Raw genomic sequence first — 19,640 nt, 5'->3', positions numbered from 1 at the left:
AAGGCAATTTCTCATATGAAATCAAGCGTTTTTGGGTGCTGGTGGCTTTCTTTAGTTCTCAAGATGCAAAAGGTGAAGAAAAAGAACACTTAAACTAGTATGAGGTTGTCTGTTTTGATTCCTGTTTTTTTTTTTTTTTTGCTTTATTTTGCTGTGTGTAGCCTATCTGTTGAAATTGTATATGATACTGTCATGGTAAAAACTGTTAGCTAAAGGTATTTGCCTTCCTTGCTGAAGTTTTATAAACAAGGAGGATAGTTACATTCCTACAAACAAAATGGTTGAGTAAGCCATTAATAAGTTCCACCTAATCCTACTCTGCTCTTATGACACACTCCTGGTGGCTCGCTGACCACATGAAGTGAATTATAGAAGAACTGAAGATACTTTAAGGTGTCTCTTTAAGACAGTTGGCCAACAGCAACTTTCTGTTTGTACTGCACTTATCAAAGCCTAAACTTTATAATTAAGATTGTTTGAAGCTGTGGAATATAATTACGATAGTGAATTGCTGGTGATAAAGCAGAGTATCTTGACAGCTGCTTCAGAATCTGTGCCTGCTTAGGCTTATTTTGGTAGAAATACAGCTGTCTTAAACTTGCCCTGGCTTTGTATACATTTGTGTACATACTTAACCCACATTCTCATTTAGAGCGTTCCAGATTCTTCTTGGCTATCTTCCACTTCTCTAAAATGTTAAATATGCAGCTCTGTTAGCTAGACTTGCTGGTGCTGTGTGCAGCAGGCTGCCATTTACAGAGCTTGCTGAGAGTGATGTGAGCTTGTCTATACATCTTTGCACTTAGCACAGATATTTTGTGCCATTGGTTATCTGTTTATATGCATGTATTGAGTTGTCATAATTACCAGAAATGTAGATGCAAAAGCTAGATGTTAGTTAGAATGCCTCTACTGAGGAGATATTTCGAATATATTATAACTTTATTTGGTGCTATCTGTTACTTTTCTGTAAAAGGAATATTATAATGCAGTTGTTAGGGATCAAGGAGAGTGCTCCTTGATACCTGACCCTGATAACAGGAGCCTGCAAATGTATGGCTGCTTCTGGCATGGGCTCATACTGAGGGCTAAGCCTGTGCTGTTTAAAGGAAGGCTGGCTTTCCTGAGGTCTGTTTTGTCCCATCCTAGCGTTGAAGAATGTCGCAACATAATCATGCAGTTTGGCGTTCGGGAGGTGACGGCTGCCCAGGTTGCCCGGGTTTTGGGGATGATGGCTCGAACTCATTCGGGGCTGACGGATGGTATTCCATTGCAAGTGAGTTACTCTGGGGGGGGTGGATGAGTTATTTGTATTTTAATAAGCGGAAATTCGGGAATTGAAACTTCAGAATGGAAGCTTTTGTTATTCAATATTTATACTCGCAAATGTTCCACTGTCAATACCTGTAATACCTTCTTGAGTGAAGGAATCTTAGCAGCGTGCAAGTGGTGTCATTACTGGACTGACCCTCTGCTTTCCTTTGTAGTGAAAGTTCTATGGCTAGTGGGCTTTGAGACATCTTTATTTGTAGCCAGTGCTTGATTGTGTGTGTTTGACTTGCAGTCTATTTCGGCTCCTGGCAGTGGGATTTGGAGTGATGGGAAAGATAAAAGCGATGGAGCACAAGCCCATACCTGGAATGTGGAGGTCTTAATTGATGTTCTTAAAGAGCTGGTAAGTTTTCTGAGCACCTTGATCTTCAGTGCAGAACAGTTCAAAGAAGGGCATGTCCCAGTGTGAATATGAAGCTTTTTGAGCTCCTAGCAGCCTGAATGGCTTTGAATCTCAATAATGTGTTTGTGCTGCTGTGCTTCAGTGATGGTTTTTCCCCTTGAACGAGAGTATTTTGAAGAACTGTGGTAAATAAAAGCAACTTGAATGGCCAACGTGGGTGCAACTTGTGATTCATTCCACGCTGCTCACTCCCATATGTTCTAGTATGTGTCTGAGGGCTTTTCAGTTTGAACACTTTATTTCTGACGCTGGAACACCTCTGTGCATCAGGCACCTTGTTTTGAAAAGCTTCACTGTAGGCATTAATAACGAAAAAGAAGCAAAGTATTTTTGTAGCTACTCAATCCAAACCTCCCAGTGCTGCTGGCGTGTGTGATGTTTTGGAAGTTTTTCCATTGCTTTGCAAGCAGCGCTTTTTTAATTAGCACAGTGAAACATGAATGCCATTTCCTTTGTCTGCTAGGCAGGAGTGAGTTTTCTGTGTGGTCCCTCTAATCTATGCGGGAGTTCCTTGGTTTTAGAAAAACCAAAAACATTAAGAAATAGAGGTAGCTTCTTGATTATGTACCAATATCTGAATCCCTTTGTGCTGTATAGATAACAGTAGGCTTTCCTTGCTAATATATCTGTACTATTTCAATTCTTACAGAAAGCTCTCTGCTGCTTCTATCTTTTGTTTCCCTTAAGGAAACTGCTTAACTTTATTTTCATTCTATAGCAGTGCATGCAACTTGTGGAAATAACTGCAGCTGTAGTGTACACGAGTGGCATGAGTGCACCTGTATGTTCCTCATGTTCTCAATAAATCATTTTTGGTCTTCAAGCACTTCATTCTTTTGTTCAACTTGGCAGTTGTGTAAGCACACCCACCCAAAGCCTTTCTTAGCCTTTCAGTGTGATTCACACTTACTTTGTGTCACATCCACTTGTCTGGAAAGGGGCACAATGAGCAGTCAGTACCTCCAGTTCTGGCATTTGGTGCTCACCCACCTTTGGAAGGAGTGGTCTGCTTTCTGTAATGGCCCTGGTTTCCTTCAAGCTCTCATATTAAAGTTCCACACTATTGATGAAAACCTAATGGATGCTTTGCAAGTGCTTGCTTTGTAAATTCTTCAGGAAGAAAACAAGTCCTGCTTGGCAGCTGGTCAGATCCTTCTGCCTCTTGCTGGAGAGTGTATGGAAGTCTGTAAAAGGAATGAACTAGAGTGCTAAGAAATGAGCTGGTTTTTGTTTTGCTTTTAATTTAATGTTTGGAAGGAAGAACAGCTACTGGCTGTAGTGCTGGGGGCGGTGCAAACTCTTGGACTGGCTTCAAACACTAGCTTGCATCATGTTCGAAGAACTATCTAAACTTTGTTTTTAAAAGAACACAAGCTGTTTTTAACTAAAAGTCGGTGGATACTAAGCTGAAGTGCAGATTTTAGAAGAAAGTACTGAGGATTGTGATGTTTAAGGCTGACTAGTCTCCTGTTTTTTGCATGCAGAATCCTAGCCTGGACTTCAAAGTAGTAACCTATGAATTGGACCACCCGGGATTTCAGATTCGTGACAGCAAGGGCCTGCATATTGTGGTGTTTGGCATCCAGAGAGGGCTAGGCATGGAAGTTTTTCCAGTTAATGCCATATACAGACCTTGGAAGCATGCAGAGGGCCAGGTAAGGTTAACAGCATTTTGGCTGTCTGTACATCACGTAAGTTTCTGAATTTCTCAAATGGCAGCTGTGGTTTGGTAATATGAATTTTCAGTCAAGCTAAGTTTGAGAACTGGTGTCTGCATCGTTGGGAAGGAGATGGTCACTAGCTCTACATGTGACCTGTCATTTGTTTTTAGCAGGGTTCTGACTCGTACTGCAGCTGAACTGAGAACCTAGTTTACCTGGTTACACAAAAAGGCTAGAGCTTTGCAAAATGCAGCTGTGAAGTCAGGTGCCCTCAGCACATCTTTATCTGTCATGTTCAGAAACCCTGAGAAGAGTTCTTAGTCTCTAGTGAAATTCAGTCTTGTGTAAAATACGCTGATGGTAAATTTTGGTTTCTATTGCTCTCAAGAATCATGTTGTTTGGTAAAGTGGAAGGAACCTGTAACCCCAGGGACCTAACCTGCTGTTGGTATCTCTTTCCAGCTCTCCTTCATTCAACATTCCCTCATAAACCCGGACATCTTTTGTTTTGCTGACTACCCTTGTCATGCTGTTACCACAGACATCCTGAAAGCACCACCCGAGGATGACAATCGAGAAATTGCTACATGGTAAACCTGCTCTTCCCAAACAGCTTTTCTTACCTAGATTTAGAGTAAGACAGCTTACTTGGTCAGATGTGACTTTATCTTAAAGCAGCGTGATATCTCTGTAGCTATGTGTACATTCCAGTAAATGAGCCGTTACTATTTTCCTGTGTTTGATCAGTGAAAGTTCTTGTGTTAGAACTTCCTGTATATTTCCATAATATCTGCAAATGTATTGCTAGTTGTTGCTTTCAATGGATTGCTTTGAGAATTCCTGCAAATATTTTGGTGAATCTTAGGATTGGAGGTGGTGCAGCAGAGGAGTTGGATCCTAAATCTGTCTGTTGTAAGATAACATTAGAGGAACTTGCTCCACCTAAATGAAATAAGTCTTGGGATTTAAATAGTAAATTTGTAGAGCTCTTGCTGAGTTGTTGCACAAAATTGAATTGTATAGCTCTGTGAGCTGATGGTTACAGCTTCTTCTAATACGTGTGTGGCTGATTTCAGTGCTGATACTTGTTTCTGTTCCTGTTGTATGGACTGAAATGAGGAATTGAAGGTGTCACGGGTGGAATCTCTCAGGTGTTGCAAAAGAAGTGTATTTCACTTGTGAAAGTGTATTCCAAGTTCAGTTCAGTTATTCTGAAGTTATTCAAGTTCAGTTATTCAAGTGACCCACCTGTAGCTGGATATCTCCAGCATCACTGTTCAGTTCTCCATCTTCCTTAACAGAATGAGAAGAGCTCTTAAGTTGGTTTGCGTTTATTTTATCTATTTTTATTTTGTCTATTCTTGTTATTTTTCATGGATAAGGATGCTCCTGGAGACTTAATTATATACAATAGGAGCTGCGATTTCAGGTTGCTTGCACTGGGCGTTGTTTTGCAATGGATGCTACAAACTGCTTATATCCAGGATACTGTAAGCAGCCTGCTTTGTAACCTGTTGGGGGGGCTTGTCTGTCTGTTTTTTCTTTCTGTTAGGAAGAGCCTGGATTTGATCGAATCTCTGTTACGGTTGGCAGAAGTGGGACAGTATGAGCAGGTTAAGCAGCTCTTCAGTTTCCCCATCAAGCATTGCCCAGATATGTTGGTATTGGCCTTATTGCAGATCAATACTTCCTGGCATACCTTGCGCCATGAACTCATCTCCACGCTCATGCCAATCTTCCTTGGCAACCATCCCAACTCTGCCATCATTTTGCACTATGCATGGCACGGGCAGGTAAGTGTTTTCACTGGTGATAAATGTTTACATTTAAACTAAAGTTTGATTTTTATTTTTTGAGACAGAGAGAGAGAAGCGCACACATTTAATATGTAGAAATTTTAAGCAATAAGGGGAGGAAGTTTGAAGCAAATGGGTTTCCAGTAGTGTGCTTGAGTAAAAGATAGAGGCTATTCTAGGTATATATAGAAACTGCTTATACTGCGACTTCTATTGAGAGTTTAGGGTGTTTTCTGAAAATTTAGGACAGGCTGCTGGCCTTCAAAGAGAACTTCCGTGCAGAGAGAGGGTGAATATGTGTACAAACTCCATGCTCTTAATGGACAAGCAATAGGCTTATTTCTGTGGTTTTCCCTTCCATGTTGACTTTACTCATTGTGCCTACTGGTAATTAAGCAAATACAAATCAAAGGAAGGAACTTAGGGCAGAGGAACCCTCTGGGATGGGAGGAGAATCTGCATTAAAAACATTTTACTCTTTAATGTGCAGCAGGGCCAGCGATATGAAGCTTGACCTCAGTGGGTCTTAGTCCATATTCACTGCAAAGCCATGGCTGTTCCCTAGCTAAAGTGATAGGAGTATTCTTTTTTCTCCTTGTACATGTCCTTAAATGGGAGAATAGGAGATAGGAAACAGGTGATGCTTTTTGCATAAGGTCCTTAAATAGCAGAAGGTGCAATTTCTCAGTGGGATAGGCTTCTGAATAAAGGACTGAATGATAACTGCCCTGTGACAGGGTGCTCTTCCACAGCTTGAGGATATTTGTCTTCCACAGATGAAGGGACCTTAAGCAAAACCCTTGCTGCCAGCAAAAGCTTAGTTGGATTGCAGTTTAAGATTGCTTCTGTGTGAGCAAAAAGCTAGATACTGGTTTTCTTTGTCAAGGTGTGATATTTTTCACTTTGGGAGCACATTGGGCATAACATTTTTCTAAACAATTCATGTATTCCAAAAGTTGTGTCTCTGTCACTGGGAGGAATTAGACTTCTCCAATGGTAGGAAACCTGTAAAGGATGTACATACACATCATTCATAGCCATCCTGCATCTTTTAGTTGAGCTCCTGGATAGTTTTGTTCCCTCATGATAAGAGTCCAACCAAGAAACTAAGTTCTGTAGCTGAATAGTAAATGTGTTTGTGTTAGGCTTTAGAGTAAGGTATCATACTAAATGTTCAAATAGTTGATCCTTTTCCTAAAGGCATGAAGTACAATCCTCATTTAATTCTTCTTAGGGTCAGTCTCCTTCGATTCGCCAGCTTATCATGCATGCAATGGCAGAATGGTACATGAGAGGGGAGCAGTATGACCAGGCAAAATTGTCACGTATTCTTGATGTGGCGCAAGACTTGAAGGTGAGTTTTGCAAAGCACCGTCGTTATTTTCTGTCTGGTGTCTTATGCAGACTTGCTCATCTTGTAACAAAGGCTAAGCTTAACTTAGATGTGACTCATTTAGTAAGGATTGCTAAGAAGCAGTGTAATAGAACTGCTTGCTTTGTGCAGGAACTGTAAATCCAGGAAGAGTTTCAACTGTTCTAACCTTGAAAACCATTGAAATGGGAATTGTGGAAAGTATCCTTCAGACGTTTGTTTGAAGGTGGCATCTCTGAGGCTGATGGAATGGAGTTTCTTAAGAATACTGCTACTTTACAACTGTTCACATGTTCACAAAAGACTGGAGGCCGCCTGATATCTTAGAAGCCTTTATTACTTGCTAAAGTTAGATGCAAAATAATTGGATGTCACAAAGTACGTGAGCTTCAAGTCATTTTCATTGTATTGCTTTCTGTGTTCAGGGACGACCACTCAGAACAGATGTATTTGAAGGGACTCTGAAGGTCTCTGAGTGAGGTGTGTTGCTAGGGAGGTGCTAGGATATTCTGGTGTTTTCTTGCTGTTTTCTTTACAGTACCACTTTTGTAGTTCTTGGCTCCTTGCTGGTAGATTTTCGTATAGAAGAATTTAACAGCATAAGCACAAAGTCACTTCAAGAAAGGTGGTACCATGCTCTCCAGAGCTCTTGCTTATTTGTGCCACAAGCACCAAAATGTATATGTGATGCTGATAGTTGACTAATAAAGCACAGCAGCCTGGGATAAGGACGCTTCCTTGTTAGAAAGTATATGAAGATTAGAAAGAAAAGAAAGGAGAAAGGGTATCCTTATGCCTTCACTGGTAGTCTTATTTTTTTTCCTCTAGGCCTTGTCAATGCTGCTAAATGGTACTCCATTTGCCTTTGTAATTGACCTTGCTGCACTTGCCTCTCGACGGGAATACCTCAAACTTGACAAATGGCTCACAGACAAAATTCGGGAGCATGGGGTAAAGCAGGATTTTTCTTATTTCTGTACTCTATCAGTGACTAACTTAAGTCACTTTATAAGTAGCTTTGAAGTTGTGGAAAGTGCCTGTGGTCTGATAGTTCCACGCTTTCACTAAACTGTAATTTAGAACTTGGTGTAATTCTTTCCATGATGCAGTTGCCAAGTTTGAAATAGTGGTTTGGATGTGAGTTGGGAGATTAAGATAACTTTATTTTCCACAGGAGCCCTTCATCCAAGCCTGCATGACCTTCTTAAAGAGAAGATGTCCATCTATCCTAGGCGGCCTTGCTCCAGAAAAAGATCAACCCAAAAGTGCTCAGCTTCCTCCAGAAACTTTGGCAACTATGTTGGCGTGTCTGCAAGCTTGTGCTGGGTAAGGGTTATACTTCTTACACTGAATGTGTCATCTGCTTGAAACTTGTTTGCTGGCTTTATGTTGCACGTGGTCTCAGTTGGTTTGATGTTTTCTGTGTGTTAGTGAGACTAAATAACACTGCATGGCTAGACTCAGTAGTGTGTTTAATTTGGGAAGCTGAAGCTTCCCTTGTAGGTTATGCAACAGGGAGGTGAAATCGATCTTGTCTTCATAGTCAGACAGGTGGGGTGATCTTGGTAATTGTGGGCTGGCTGGGTAGTGAGATACTGGGTTAGTGACTAGATGCAGGGCTGTCATTTGGACAGAAGAATATGGATCACAACTGCAGAGTGGGGCCTCATCATTTAAATTTGACAGTATAAAGGATTTTGTGATTGTGCTAAGCAAATGTCTCCATGTGCGGTTGTCACCCTGTAGCAGAGAGGGCTAATGCAATCCTGTGTGAGAGAGGTGGAGATTGTAATGTTACAAAACTGAAACTAGGTGTGTGACCTCTCTTGTCTCCTTGGAAATAACCGTCTTGAAGTTGTCAAAGGATGGGAAATAACTGAGTTGTTCTGCAGATGAGTTTGTTGAGCTAAAATTTGGAAGGAAACACTTTGAGTCCTAGGGAGCAGTAACATACCCCTCCTGGAGCAGAGAAAGAAGAAACAAAGAACAGGACAACGACACTTTTAACTGCTGTGTTAATTTTAGGTAAAAATAACAAAATGTTGCCAAATGTTGGTGGTGTCACTTCAGAATGTCAGGGCAGGATAGTGTTTGACTGCAGCAATATTTCACAGGTAAGCAGGAGTAGCCCTGTGTGGCCTATACATCAGAGAGACTGGAAGCTGGGGGTGGTGCTGGCTTTGGTGCTAAATGTTGACACCTAAAGATGCTGGCACGGGCAGATGTGTGTTACCTGATCTAGGGGTCAGGTTGTTATCTGGTGGTATCTTGACATATGCAGGAAACATCTGTAGGTATGGCTGTCAGAGGTGATTCCCAGCTCTCAAGTGAACAGTAGGAAAGAAATACCAGCACAGACTTGTCCCAGTCAGTGCTTGAACTGGAAGGGGATTTCTGAGATCCTGGTAGAGTGTTAGGATTCTCCTGTCTTCTGTTAAACTTTAAAGACTATTGAAATACTGTCTCTGAAACGTTTCTCTCTGGTCCATCTTTTGGACAGAAGGAATGCCTGTTACTTTTCAACTCAGTGCATCATCTTCTAGGATATAAAATTCCATTCCAGCCCAGCATTTTCCTTGTTACCCTGTCCGGATCTAGAGATGTAATAGTTAACTGTAGACTTAACTTGCATCTAATGTCACTGTGTCCTGAATCTTAATGTGTTACCAAGTTTTATTTATTCAGTTCATCCAAAAGCTACCAGTTGTCTACTGGCACAATTCTCTCAGTTTTTGGTTTCTTTTTATAGCAACCTGCATTCCCTTCTATGCAAGAATGTGACCTACTTGCAGTCATTTTCCTTTAGCTATTCTCTTTGAGCGTGAAAGAGAAAACACTAAGATTTCTTGATTGTTTTTTTTTATTGTTTCAATCACAAATGGAAGCAGGCGTTGTAAAGACTGGGAGATTAAAATTGCAGTAAACATGAAATGTGTCCAGAAGGGTAGTGCCCTTCACCACCTGAAGTCTGCCACTGTGGGTAGCTGATTTAGGAGCAATTTCTTTAATTAAGATGCAGTTAACTCTTCTCTTCTGTGGTTTTGTGTCCAGGAAGACGCTTCTGTTAGCCACTAATCTGCGACCCTTTCTGTCAGTGTGGCTTGTGTCACTCTGAGCACTACTGCTGTGGCATGTAGCAGTAAGGCTTCAAAAAGAAATATGCTTTTTTTATCACTTACTGTTTTTCAGTTGGCGCTTGAGTGATTTGGGCAGGATTGAAACCATGAACTCTAGGATCTATTTTGATAGAGAAGCATGTCCCCATGCTTCTTCAAATGCAGCTTTTGTGACAATCCACGGTTTCGTACTATTTTAAATTCTGGTTTCTATCTTGATATGCTGCAGAGTCTGACACAAAAATGTCAATTTTCCATCTGTAGATGGCAGGACTGGAAGTTAGTGACTTGTTCCAAGGCACAAATGGCTTTAACCGGTCACCACAGGAATCAAGCTTGGGACTGTAAGCCCGTCTTAAACTGTATTGTGGGCTGCCATATGGTCAGTGGCCTCTAGCAGATTGGAATCTGTTTTACTAAAGCATGCTGTGATATTTAAGTGGAAACATAGCAGGCATGCTGCTGCCAAAAAAAAAAAAAAAAAGGCAGGGCAAAGGACGGAGAACGGTGTGTGTGACCTGAGCTCATCAGCCCTGCTCCTGTTCCCTGGTTAAATAGGATCGTACAGTGCTGCAAACATCTCCTGCATGGAAAAAAAGAACTCTACTTCCCTACCTGTAGTTGGTCATAAGTACCTGGAAGTTTAGAGACTTGTGATATTATGGAATTGGGGTGTAGGCAAACTCATACCATGTGTGCTGAGCCTGCACATGCTGTGCTCAGAGCTCTGCCTTCTGGTCTGGTTGCACTTGAATGGAACAGAGAAACAGAAATCCCATCTGTGCTAGGATGGTGTTTTTCCCCACACCGTGGTAGAGCACTGGCTTTGGAGAACAACTTTATATAGTCTGTAACGGGGCAGCTGACAAAGCTGAAGGCTGGCCTGCACTTGGCTTTCCTGCCTTAATCCGCAGGGTTGTTCCTCATTCTTTTCACCCCCACCCCAACATCCGTGCAGTAGAAATCTCATGAAAATCTGTTGAAAACAAGGAATGTCTGGAGGCATTTGGCATAATTGCATCACTGCGAGAAGGAATGTGCTGCTTTAGTTGTACTCACTGTATAAAGGTCGAAGTAAAGGTCAGGAAAGCCATAAATAGTCGGTTGTGCTTTCCTGGAGTGAAATGTTGGACTTGCATGAGCATGCTTGTGGTTAGGTGTGTCAGCAGCAGGGCTCTCTGGAAACCTGGCAGCCAGACCTGGAACACTTTGAAAGAAGAGCTGACTGCCCTTGGTTGTGCAATGACTTCAGGCCTGAGCTTGAGTTTTCTGCTGGGTTTTGGTACAAGTTCTTTGAATAGTTGGAGAGTTCTTGTCTACGTTAAACATTTATTAATGGTTAAATGAAACCTGTTAGTTCACATAGAGACAAATTGTAGTGGAATTGTGGGGGTATTTAACTCCATCCTTCTGTATGCTTGTCTGTAGTCCAACCTTTTTAGGCACGTTGTAACTCTTGGAGAGTCTGTGTGTGTTATGGAATTTCAACTGGAAACGATTACGAGTGGCAAAGCCTGGGAATGAGGGAGCCTTGAGGAGCTGATTTGACCAAGGGATTACAGCACAAGCTGCCGTGTTTGAATTCATGGGGCTGTGCTGTACGTAGTCCCTATCTGTGGCATCCTTTGCCAGCTTTTAGGGCTGCTGGAGCCATGCAGACAGACAGACATCCTGTCTCCCCATAAGCCATTACTTGCAGGGATAGTGCAGTTTTTGAGTTCTTAAAAATGGAGGAATGTGTTGGAGGTGAATTTTTTTAGAACTGCAATTGAAATTCTTCCATCCAAAATACAGCTGTTTCGGGGAAATTTTCTAATGCAATTGCTGCAAAGAAAAAGAAATATATATAGCTTCTCCTGGGTTTGTTTTGCAACTTAGATTTGTGAGATATGGCCCCATCAGCTAGAGGGCTGGATTTCCTGAACGTTGCATGCCTCACTGTCCTGCTCTTCTGCTCTAGGAGTGTTTCTCAGGAGCTGTCAGAGACCATCCTCACCATGGTAGCCAACTGCAGTAATGTCATGAACAAGGCCAGACAGCCCCCACCTGGAGTCATGCCCAAAGGCCGCCCACCCAGCGCGAGCAGCTTGGATGCCATCTCTCCTGTGCAGGTAGATAATGAACATATTGCATCTTCAGAAACAGTTGGCTAGCATTAATTTTGGAGTGCTAGTTGAGCTCCTGCAGCAGGACTAAGTTGAACGTCATCTGGCTCCTTTAGCTTTTATTCTTGCATGTCTAGATAACTTTCTTGTAACAGAAGAATGCCTGAGGGTTGTAGTTCAGAACTGTCTTTCACTTCATGGATGTCTGTGAGAAACTGAAGTATAGCAGGATGGAAATACCAAAGAGTGATAGAGGTTTGGTTTGTTTTAAAATAATGGAGGGTTTTTTAAGTGCTAAAATTTACCGAGACTTTTGAGAACTAAGCATTGCCTTTGAACCTGAGGTGTCTTGTTAGTAGCTCCACGGGCCAAGCAGCAGTGCTAGAGCATAAGGACTTGTTATAACTGGGGTTTTTCAGCTCTCAACTGAACTGCTCTTTTAAAAACAAGGTACATTTAAGTGACTCCCTGCCACTCATCATCCCTTCCTCCTCTGGGAGCAAGGCATTGCAGACGCACTTTGCTTCTAGCAACTACATTCAACAGCAGATTTTAAAATGGTGAAAAACCTTTTCACGTGAAATAGCATCAGCAAATTATGTAAACTCAACACAGAGAGCAGTTTCCTTATAAACTGTTACGTTCCATGAGCAACTTCAATAAAGTACCAAATACCATGGGAACCTGCTGCAAATAACTGATGTGAAGGAGCAGATCAGCAGATGTTAGCCTGTAGTCGTGTTATCTTTTGGGTAGATAATCTAGCATTCTGTAGGCAGATGGCTCTTATGAGGTAATCTGGATGACTTCAGATTTTAAAGTGAGCATGCAGAGAAATTCTTTTCAGGGATGTTTTTGATATGTAGCTGTCTTAATAGAAAACATGTGAAGAGTGAGCTTGATTTCAGCGTGTGGCTGTCTGTGTATAATCCTTTTTCTTTCATTCAGATCGACTCGCTTGCGGGAATGGCGTCTCTTAGTTTAGGTGGCTCGGCTGCTCCTCACACCCAGAGCATGCAAGGCTTCCCTCCAAACTTGGGCTCTGCGTTCAGTACTCCTCAGTCACCAGCAAAAGCATTTCCTCCTCTTTCCACCCAAAACCAGACGACAGGTTTCAGTGGCATTGGAGGACTCTCTTCACAGCTTCCAGGTACTGCTATCTGGCCGGGAATATTTTGTGGTTTTTGACACATCAGAGTTAAGACACTGTCATTACTTACCGTGATGGGAAATACTGGACAGACAGCTGTCTGTTGTGGGAGGGAATTATACAGTCCTCCTTGTTCCTAGGTCACTGCTGAAAACAACACTTCAAAATATTGCAACTTCAATGGATAAAAAATGTGATAGTCCAGAGGCTGTGTGTTTTTGACAGGTTTTAGCAGCATCATTTTAGGCTGGGACAGAGATGAGGAATTGCTGAGATAAAACTGCTTGATACTGGATAGTTATGAAGCTATTAGAGCTTTGATGATTTATTGGAAACGGTAAGGTGATGCGAGTGATATGTGCATGCTAGGAAGGGTGCATGAGATGACCAGTACCTTGTTTATTTTCCAGTAGGTGGTCTTACTACGGGTAGCCTGACTGGCATAGGAACTGGAGCCCTGGGCCTTCCTGCAGTGAACAATGATCCATTCGTGCAAAGGAAGCTGAGCACATCTGGACTGAGCCAGCCTACGTTCCAGCAGAGTAAGATGAAACCTTGTAAGTGGTAGTGTTGTCTGTGACTGTGAAGTGTGACTGTGGTTAATCAGCATTTCCTTCAGGGGTGGCTTCATTCCGGAGGTGATAAGTAATAAAAGTGTGGCTCTTGTAATGTACTGTTAGTCTGAAAAAAGTGCTTCTCAACTTCTATACTAGCAGCTTGCCAAGTAACGGGGGGTGGGATTGGGGAAAAAAAAAAAGTAAATACAACACATTAAGGAACTGCATGAACAGCATGCTTCTGTCCTTTTTTTCTAATTGTGCTGTGTTTTGAACGAAAGCCTTATCCTACTTTTTAGAGAGTTTTTTTGTGTTGTGAAAGGGTCGGGTGTGGTTTTTTGTTTGTAAGGTAGCTAATCATAGCTGCCTGGGTCAAGTCCTGTTGCAGCAGAGCACTGAAGCAGCCTACAGCATTGGAAAAGAAAGAAAATTAACATGAGTTGGTGGGAAGGTCTTGTTTTTTTTTTTTCTCAAAAGAATGATGGTCGTCAAAACGGAGCCGTTATCATTAGCTCCTTTATAGCTCTAAGTATGCTCACAATTAAATATTTAAGCAAACAAACATTGCTGTTAGGCAGTCTACCCACATGTTAAATTTTCCAGTGTTGTTGATTTCCTATCTGTTGTCTTTGCTTTGTAAAAAAGCAAAGTTACAGATGTTTATAGGCAGCGGAGGCAGCTTTAGTGACCATTGTTTTTTTTCTTTTTGGGCTTGAGTGTTCAGTAAAAACGTGCTTGAAGCTCACTGGCTGGCCTGAAAGTCTGTGTGAAAGTTTGTCTGCATGTTAGTGTTGTGTGGCATGCTTTATCCTAGTCTGTTTGCATTCATTTGATTTAGGTGCCAGCTGTGGCTAGCTTGGGTTGCAGTGGGTTCTAGGAGTACAACACTGAGGCTAATTCCTTCCTAGGATTCAGTTCTTTTGTATAAATGTATTGTATTGAAAATAGATCTTTAAATAAGAATTCCTGTCTACGAGGAAGACTCAATATTTGTTTTTTAAGATAAACTAGCAGATTATTTAGATTTGTGAACAGAAGAGATATCGACTGTCTGAAGTTGACTGTAACCTGTTGCCTTTTTTTAACAGCTGACTTATCTCAGGTGTGGCCAGAGGCTAATCAGAACTTCAGCAAAGAAATAGATGATGAGGCAAACAGCTACTTCCAGCGTATCTATAACCATCCACCACATCCAACCATGTCTGTAGATGAGGTGAGTTCCCCTCTGTAGCTGTCGTCACCTGCCTAGAGATAGAGGCAGCGGCAGGACTTCAACTGGAGTAGAGGCCTGAATATTCAAAATAAGTTCTAGTGTGCCTTTAAACAATCTATTGCATTATGCTGCATCTTGAATGTATTTGTTTTTAAAGTATCTGAAAATGACTGCAACTTCTAAATGTATGCATCGCTACTCCTGCTTTAGACTGAGAGTAATCCTAAGTATGTGATATACTTGCCCTTCAATGTACTGCTAATTTAGTTTAATGTATTTGTGTGTTTATAAACTACAGGAGACGCACAACATTGATTTTTGTAGTTTTGAAGCATTGGGCTTGGAGGTAGCAAAAAGTTTTGCCTGAAGGTAGTTACTTAAAAGAATGGAGAGAGAATTCAAGTCTGGGGATAGTTAATTGTAGCGATGTAGGACCTGCTGGCTAAATGTGTTTTTGGGAAGTGCTTTTGCAGTCTGGCTTTGTAGTGCATCCACCTACCTTAATTATAGGCGTACTTGAAACTCATAGATGCAGAAGAGCTGAAATCAAACATCTGTTGGTAACAGTTTCCACTTCCTTTGCTTGCAGGTCTTGGAGATGCTGCAGAGGTTTAAGGACTCCAACATTAAACGGGAACGAGAAGTGTTTAACTGCATGCTGAGGAACTTGTTTGAGGAATACCGTTTCTTTCCCCAGTACCCAGATAAAGAGCTGCACATAACAGCCTGCCTCTTTGGTGGGATAATAGAGAAAGGACTGGTTACTTACATGGCATTGGGCCTGGCCCTTCGCTACGTTCTTGAAGCCTTACGGAAGCCTTTTGCATCCAAAATGTACTATTTTGGTATTGCTGCACTAGATAGATTTAAAAATAGGTGAGTGTGGTTTCTTGGTGGTAAGCAGTGCATGTAATGCACTTGAACCAGTTAGAGTTCTGCATTAAATGATGACTTACGTGTGAGAAATGTACATATGTCAGTGTTAGGATTACTTTAAAAACATGCTGGATGAAACAGGATGTGTTAATGTGCTAGCAAAAGGCTGACTTGAAATTCACGTGTTAAATGCAGTACCTGCATCAATGTGGGACAAACTGAGATGCTGAAAATAGTTGGTGGCCTTTGTGTGTAAAAATAATTCAGGGAAGTGTTGAGCTGGTTGAAATTGTCAGCTTCTTAGAAATGGAGTGAATGTAATTATTCTTAACAGGTGCACTCTAATGGAGTGCCATTTGCACTACTCAGTAATAAAAGCCTGGCCAGGAAACTAAGCTCTAGGACTTCAGTTTGAATTGGGATCTCCAGTATAGCATCTGAATCATCTGTTGCTCAGAATGTTCTGCTTAAACGTTGTGCAAGATTATGAAGAGTATTACTGGGGTGCCTTCGATGTTAGGGGCACTCTGATCTGCTGTTTAAAATAGCGAGCCCACCTGCAAATCACTTCTCCAATAATCTGATTGTTAACAACGAACATAAATGCAATTGTGTGTTCGGTCAGAAGTACGGGGATTTACAATAAGCTGGGTTGCTGTGAATTAACCTTGTGTTTCGCTTTTAAATGAATTCATTTAGAATGGCTTTGGCTACAAAAACTGCTTTGTAGAAAATGCTTTGTTTACAGCACAGCTGCTGTGAGCGAGCCAGAAGTAATTCTGATGTAGTATGTGGATGACGTACCGGTGTTATATTGCTCTGTAGTACTGGTTTTCATCTGGGCTTGTGCTTCTGACTCATGTGTTTTGTGTGTGTTTTTCTGACAGACTGAAGGACTATCCCCAGTATTGTCAGCACTTGGCTTCTATTAGTCACTTTATACAGTTCCCTCATCACTTGCAGGAGGTGAGTGTGCTCGCTAGCTTTCTGTGGTTTTCAAAGTCTTCTGAGCAGCTTGCTGTTTTCTGTTGGGGAAAATGGTTTGAGCTGTCTCAAGTTTAGCCAGAGCATTTGATGCTCTGGATGTGCACGTTCTTAAATGGTTTGCAAGACTTGCAGGTGAAGGTGGTTGGTAATCTGTTCCTGTACACCTGTTTGGGCTTCTTACAGTGAAATAGCTACCTGCATGATCAACCAGGGCACGTGGTCATGCACAAAGGTTTTTAAGTGTTTCCAAGGAATCACATTTCAGTCTTTGAAGGCTTTGGGCTTTCCCTGGGAAACAGAGGATATTCAGCTGCGTTTATAGAGTTTCATACTCAGACTTGCAAATATAGTCCGGAAAAAAGCAAGAAAAACTTCTTTCCTGAAGGTTTGATTGGAGTAGTTGAAATACCCTGTAGTTAAGCAGTGCTGATCATAAGGTGTCTGTCTCAAAGTGTGGTAGGAGAGATAAGGAAAAAGTTAATCCCAGTGGCAGAGCTTGAGAGCATAATCTGAATAAAGAGAAATGTTCAGCTCTAGCGCTGAGGATTCATCTACCCAAAGCTGTGAAGTGCAGTTGCAGCCTTAATTTCACGGACACGTTTCAGTGTTTGTCCCTTAAATAACTGTGTATCATCTGGTATTCCAAATATCTGGGTAAGTGTATTAAAATGAGAAATTTATTTCCTATTGTTGTGTTACTTTAGAGGTTTTAAAAAATGCAAAGCTGGACACTTTGAAACTGTGGGTTTTGCTTTCATTGTGAACTCTTACCATTTTTTATTTAGCTTATTTACCATTATTTACCATTTTATATATATATAATTATTATAATATAATTATTTCCTATTTTTATTTAGCTGATTTTACCACTTTTATTTAGCTGTAGGAGTCCTTGGGGGGAAGATTTCTTCCCTGCTTTGTAGCAAGTTGTTTTTTTAGTCCCCCCTCTTTTAGTCTGCTAACCCTGACCTGCAGGGATGGGACTTTCTGGCTCTGCAAAATATTTTATGGAGTTGAATCTCTTGACACTGAATGTCTGCTTCTTGAGGTTAGAGGAGGAGCTGGTGTTTCTTCTCTGGAAAGAGGGGAGGTAAATGATGATGAGGCATACGCTTTGTAAGTGGTTTGATTGTATCTTGCAGATTTCCTTAATGGCTTTAAAGTTAAGTATTAAAGATTGTCAGCAAATGTTCTTACTGCTTGTGCTAAAACTCATTCCCTAGTTACATTGCTTCATGTGAATTTCCGTATGTGCTTGTTTACCCTGTTCTAGTACATAGAATATGGACAGCAGTCTAGAGATCCTCCTGTGAAAATGCAGGGTTCAATCACCACCCCTGGAAGTATTGCACTTGCCCAGGCTCAGGCCCAGGCCCAAGTTCCAGCAAAAGCTCCTCTTGCTGGCCAAGTCAGCACTATAGTAACCACCTCAACCACCACCACTGTTGCAAAAACCATCACAATCACTCGACCAACTGGAGTCAGCTTCAAGAAAGATGTGCCGGTAAGCATCCCGTGACCCCTGAGCCCTTGCTGGAAAAGTAAAAGAGTTAAGTTGCAGATACGGATTGAGAACACGAGGATAGAGTCCTGTTAAATTCTATACTGCCAATTTTTAAGCTGTCATTCTATTGCTTCATGTTTTTAACTAACACATAGGATCAATGCTTTCACAGAGATGCATTTTCTTCATTAGGAAGCTGTGGAATTACTATGGTGTCATAGCAAGGCTTTGTGTTTTTAGGCTTTAAATGTCCAAACAATTTCCGAATTAGGCATTTATATTGTCTAATTCTAAACTAGAGTTATGATTACTGTATCAAACTATCTCTTGCAGTGTTGATATGCTAAAGCCCTTACACTCAGACCTTCAGCAGTCGGGGCGCAGGTCACGTTTCATTGGTTTATTCTGTTGGCCTGCTTTGCCTCAGATGAAGCTGTGCAGTTCTCTCCCAGTTTAGTGCTGAGGTGCATTTTGGGACTTACTGTTGTACCAAGGACTGCTCACTGCTGAGCTGTCCCTTTCTCCAGGCTAACGATGTATACCAGCTGTTAGTTAATGGACATAGGAATGCAAATGTGAGGGGTTGGCTTATGTACAGAGACGTTCTTCTGCTGAGTGTTGGCCACTGTTTGTAGTGTAAAATAACTTGATTTGGTTGGTGCCTTTAGGTACTGTCTATTCTTAACTTCTTGGTCTCCCTACAGCCTTCCATTAATACTACCAACATTGATACGCTGTTAGTAGCAACGGATCAAACTGAGAGAATTGTAGAACCTCCAGAAAACGTCCAGGAAAAAATTGCTTTCATCTTCAATAATCTGTCTCAGTCAAACATGACACAGAAGGCAAGTACAAAAAAACACCATTAAATGATTTTTAGCTATTTCTAAAGTTACATTCCGAAGGGCTGAGTGATGGTGTTTCTACAGACAATGCAACTTGTGAAATAAAAAATAGGGAGACATAAAACATACCCTTAGGAGATGGTGATTTCCATCACTTGCTGCTTGGACCTTCAGAAAGATGATTTTTCAGGCAGTAGCAAGAAGTGAAAGATAGCTATTCTTAATTTGCTTTTTCCTACAAGTTGCTTTGTTTCACTGTAGCCAAGTTCCTTGTGCTCAGGTGTTGTAGATCTGTCTTCAGGAAACCACTTGTAGTAGATATGTGGAATAATTGTGATGTTTTTGTCACTTGTAGGGCATGTAAAATTTCAAATTTGTATTGATATTTTTCAGAAACTTGTACAGACATGCCCATAAATGGGCTGGGTACCATTTATGTGTATGATGTGGTTCAGCTGCTAGACTCTTGCATTTATATCTGAAGTTCCTGTTAGTTTTTCTGAGCTAGTAGAAATCTGCAGTACTGCTGCCACCTGTGATTTCTATCTCATGGGCAGACTGCTTTACCACAAGATGCTGACAATCTTGGGTATTTTGAAGTTACCTGTTAGAAAGCTGAGAAGTGGAGGAGAGGTCAAATATTGTGGCTCACTCATTTTCTGATTAAATCCTTACTGGTGGACCAGGACTTTGGGTAGAGAAATCCACAGATTTCAGGGCCAT

General features: G+C 41.4%; 1 protein-coding gene across 9 annotated transcripts in view; it reads left to right on the top strand.

The window, feature by feature from the left end:
• The window catches only part of CNOT1 (CCR4-NOT transcription complex subunit 1), a 53,098-nt gene that overhangs the window by 13,189 nt on the left and 20,269 nt on the right, over window positions 1–19,640 (top strand). For 3 of the 9 annotated variants that reach the window (XM_021408233.1, XM_021408229.1, XM_021408228.1), the window contains 16 exons: window positions 1,150–1,276; window positions 1,565–1,675; window positions 3,220–3,390; window positions 3,859–3,986; window positions 4,949–5,189; window positions 6,427–6,546; window positions 7,393–7,515; window positions 7,739–7,890; window positions 11,641–11,791; window positions 12,734–12,935; window positions 13,346–13,492; window positions 14,581–14,705; window positions 15,295–15,581; window positions 16,469–16,547; window positions 17,842–18,072; window positions 18,777–18,917. In XM_021408233.1, coding sequence (XP_021263908.1) covers window positions 1,150–1,276; window positions 1,565–1,675; window positions 3,220–3,390; window positions 3,859–3,986; window positions 4,949–5,189; window positions 6,427–6,546; window positions 7,393–7,515; window positions 7,739–7,890; window positions 11,641–11,791; window positions 12,734–12,935; window positions 13,346–13,492; window positions 14,581–14,705; window positions 15,295–15,581; window positions 16,469–16,547; window positions 17,842–18,072; window positions 18,777–18,917 — 2,536 coding nt within the window. The remainder of the gene's footprint in view (window positions 1–1,149; window positions 1,277–1,564; window positions 1,676–3,219; window positions 3,391–3,858; window positions 3,987–4,948; window positions 5,190–6,426; window positions 6,547–7,392; window positions 7,516–7,738; window positions 7,891–11,640; window positions 11,792–12,733; window positions 12,936–13,345; window positions 13,493–14,580; window positions 14,706–15,294; window positions 15,582–16,468; window positions 16,548–17,841; window positions 18,073–18,776; window positions 18,918–19,640) is intronic. The other 6 variants (XM_021408237.1, XM_021408232.1, XM_021408230.1 and 3 more) reach the window with 3 other exon arrangements.

The sequence above is a fragment of the Numida meleagris genome, chromosome 10 (assembly GCF_002078875.1).
Source record: "Numida meleagris isolate 19003 breed g44 Domestic line chromosome 10, NumMel1.0, whole genome shotgun sequence".
NCBI lineage: Eukaryota > Metazoa > Chordata > Aves > Galliformes > Numididae > Numida > Numida meleagris.
Note: the sequence above shows the minus strand (reverse complement) of the source record. Positions and strands in the feature narration are given on the sequence as shown.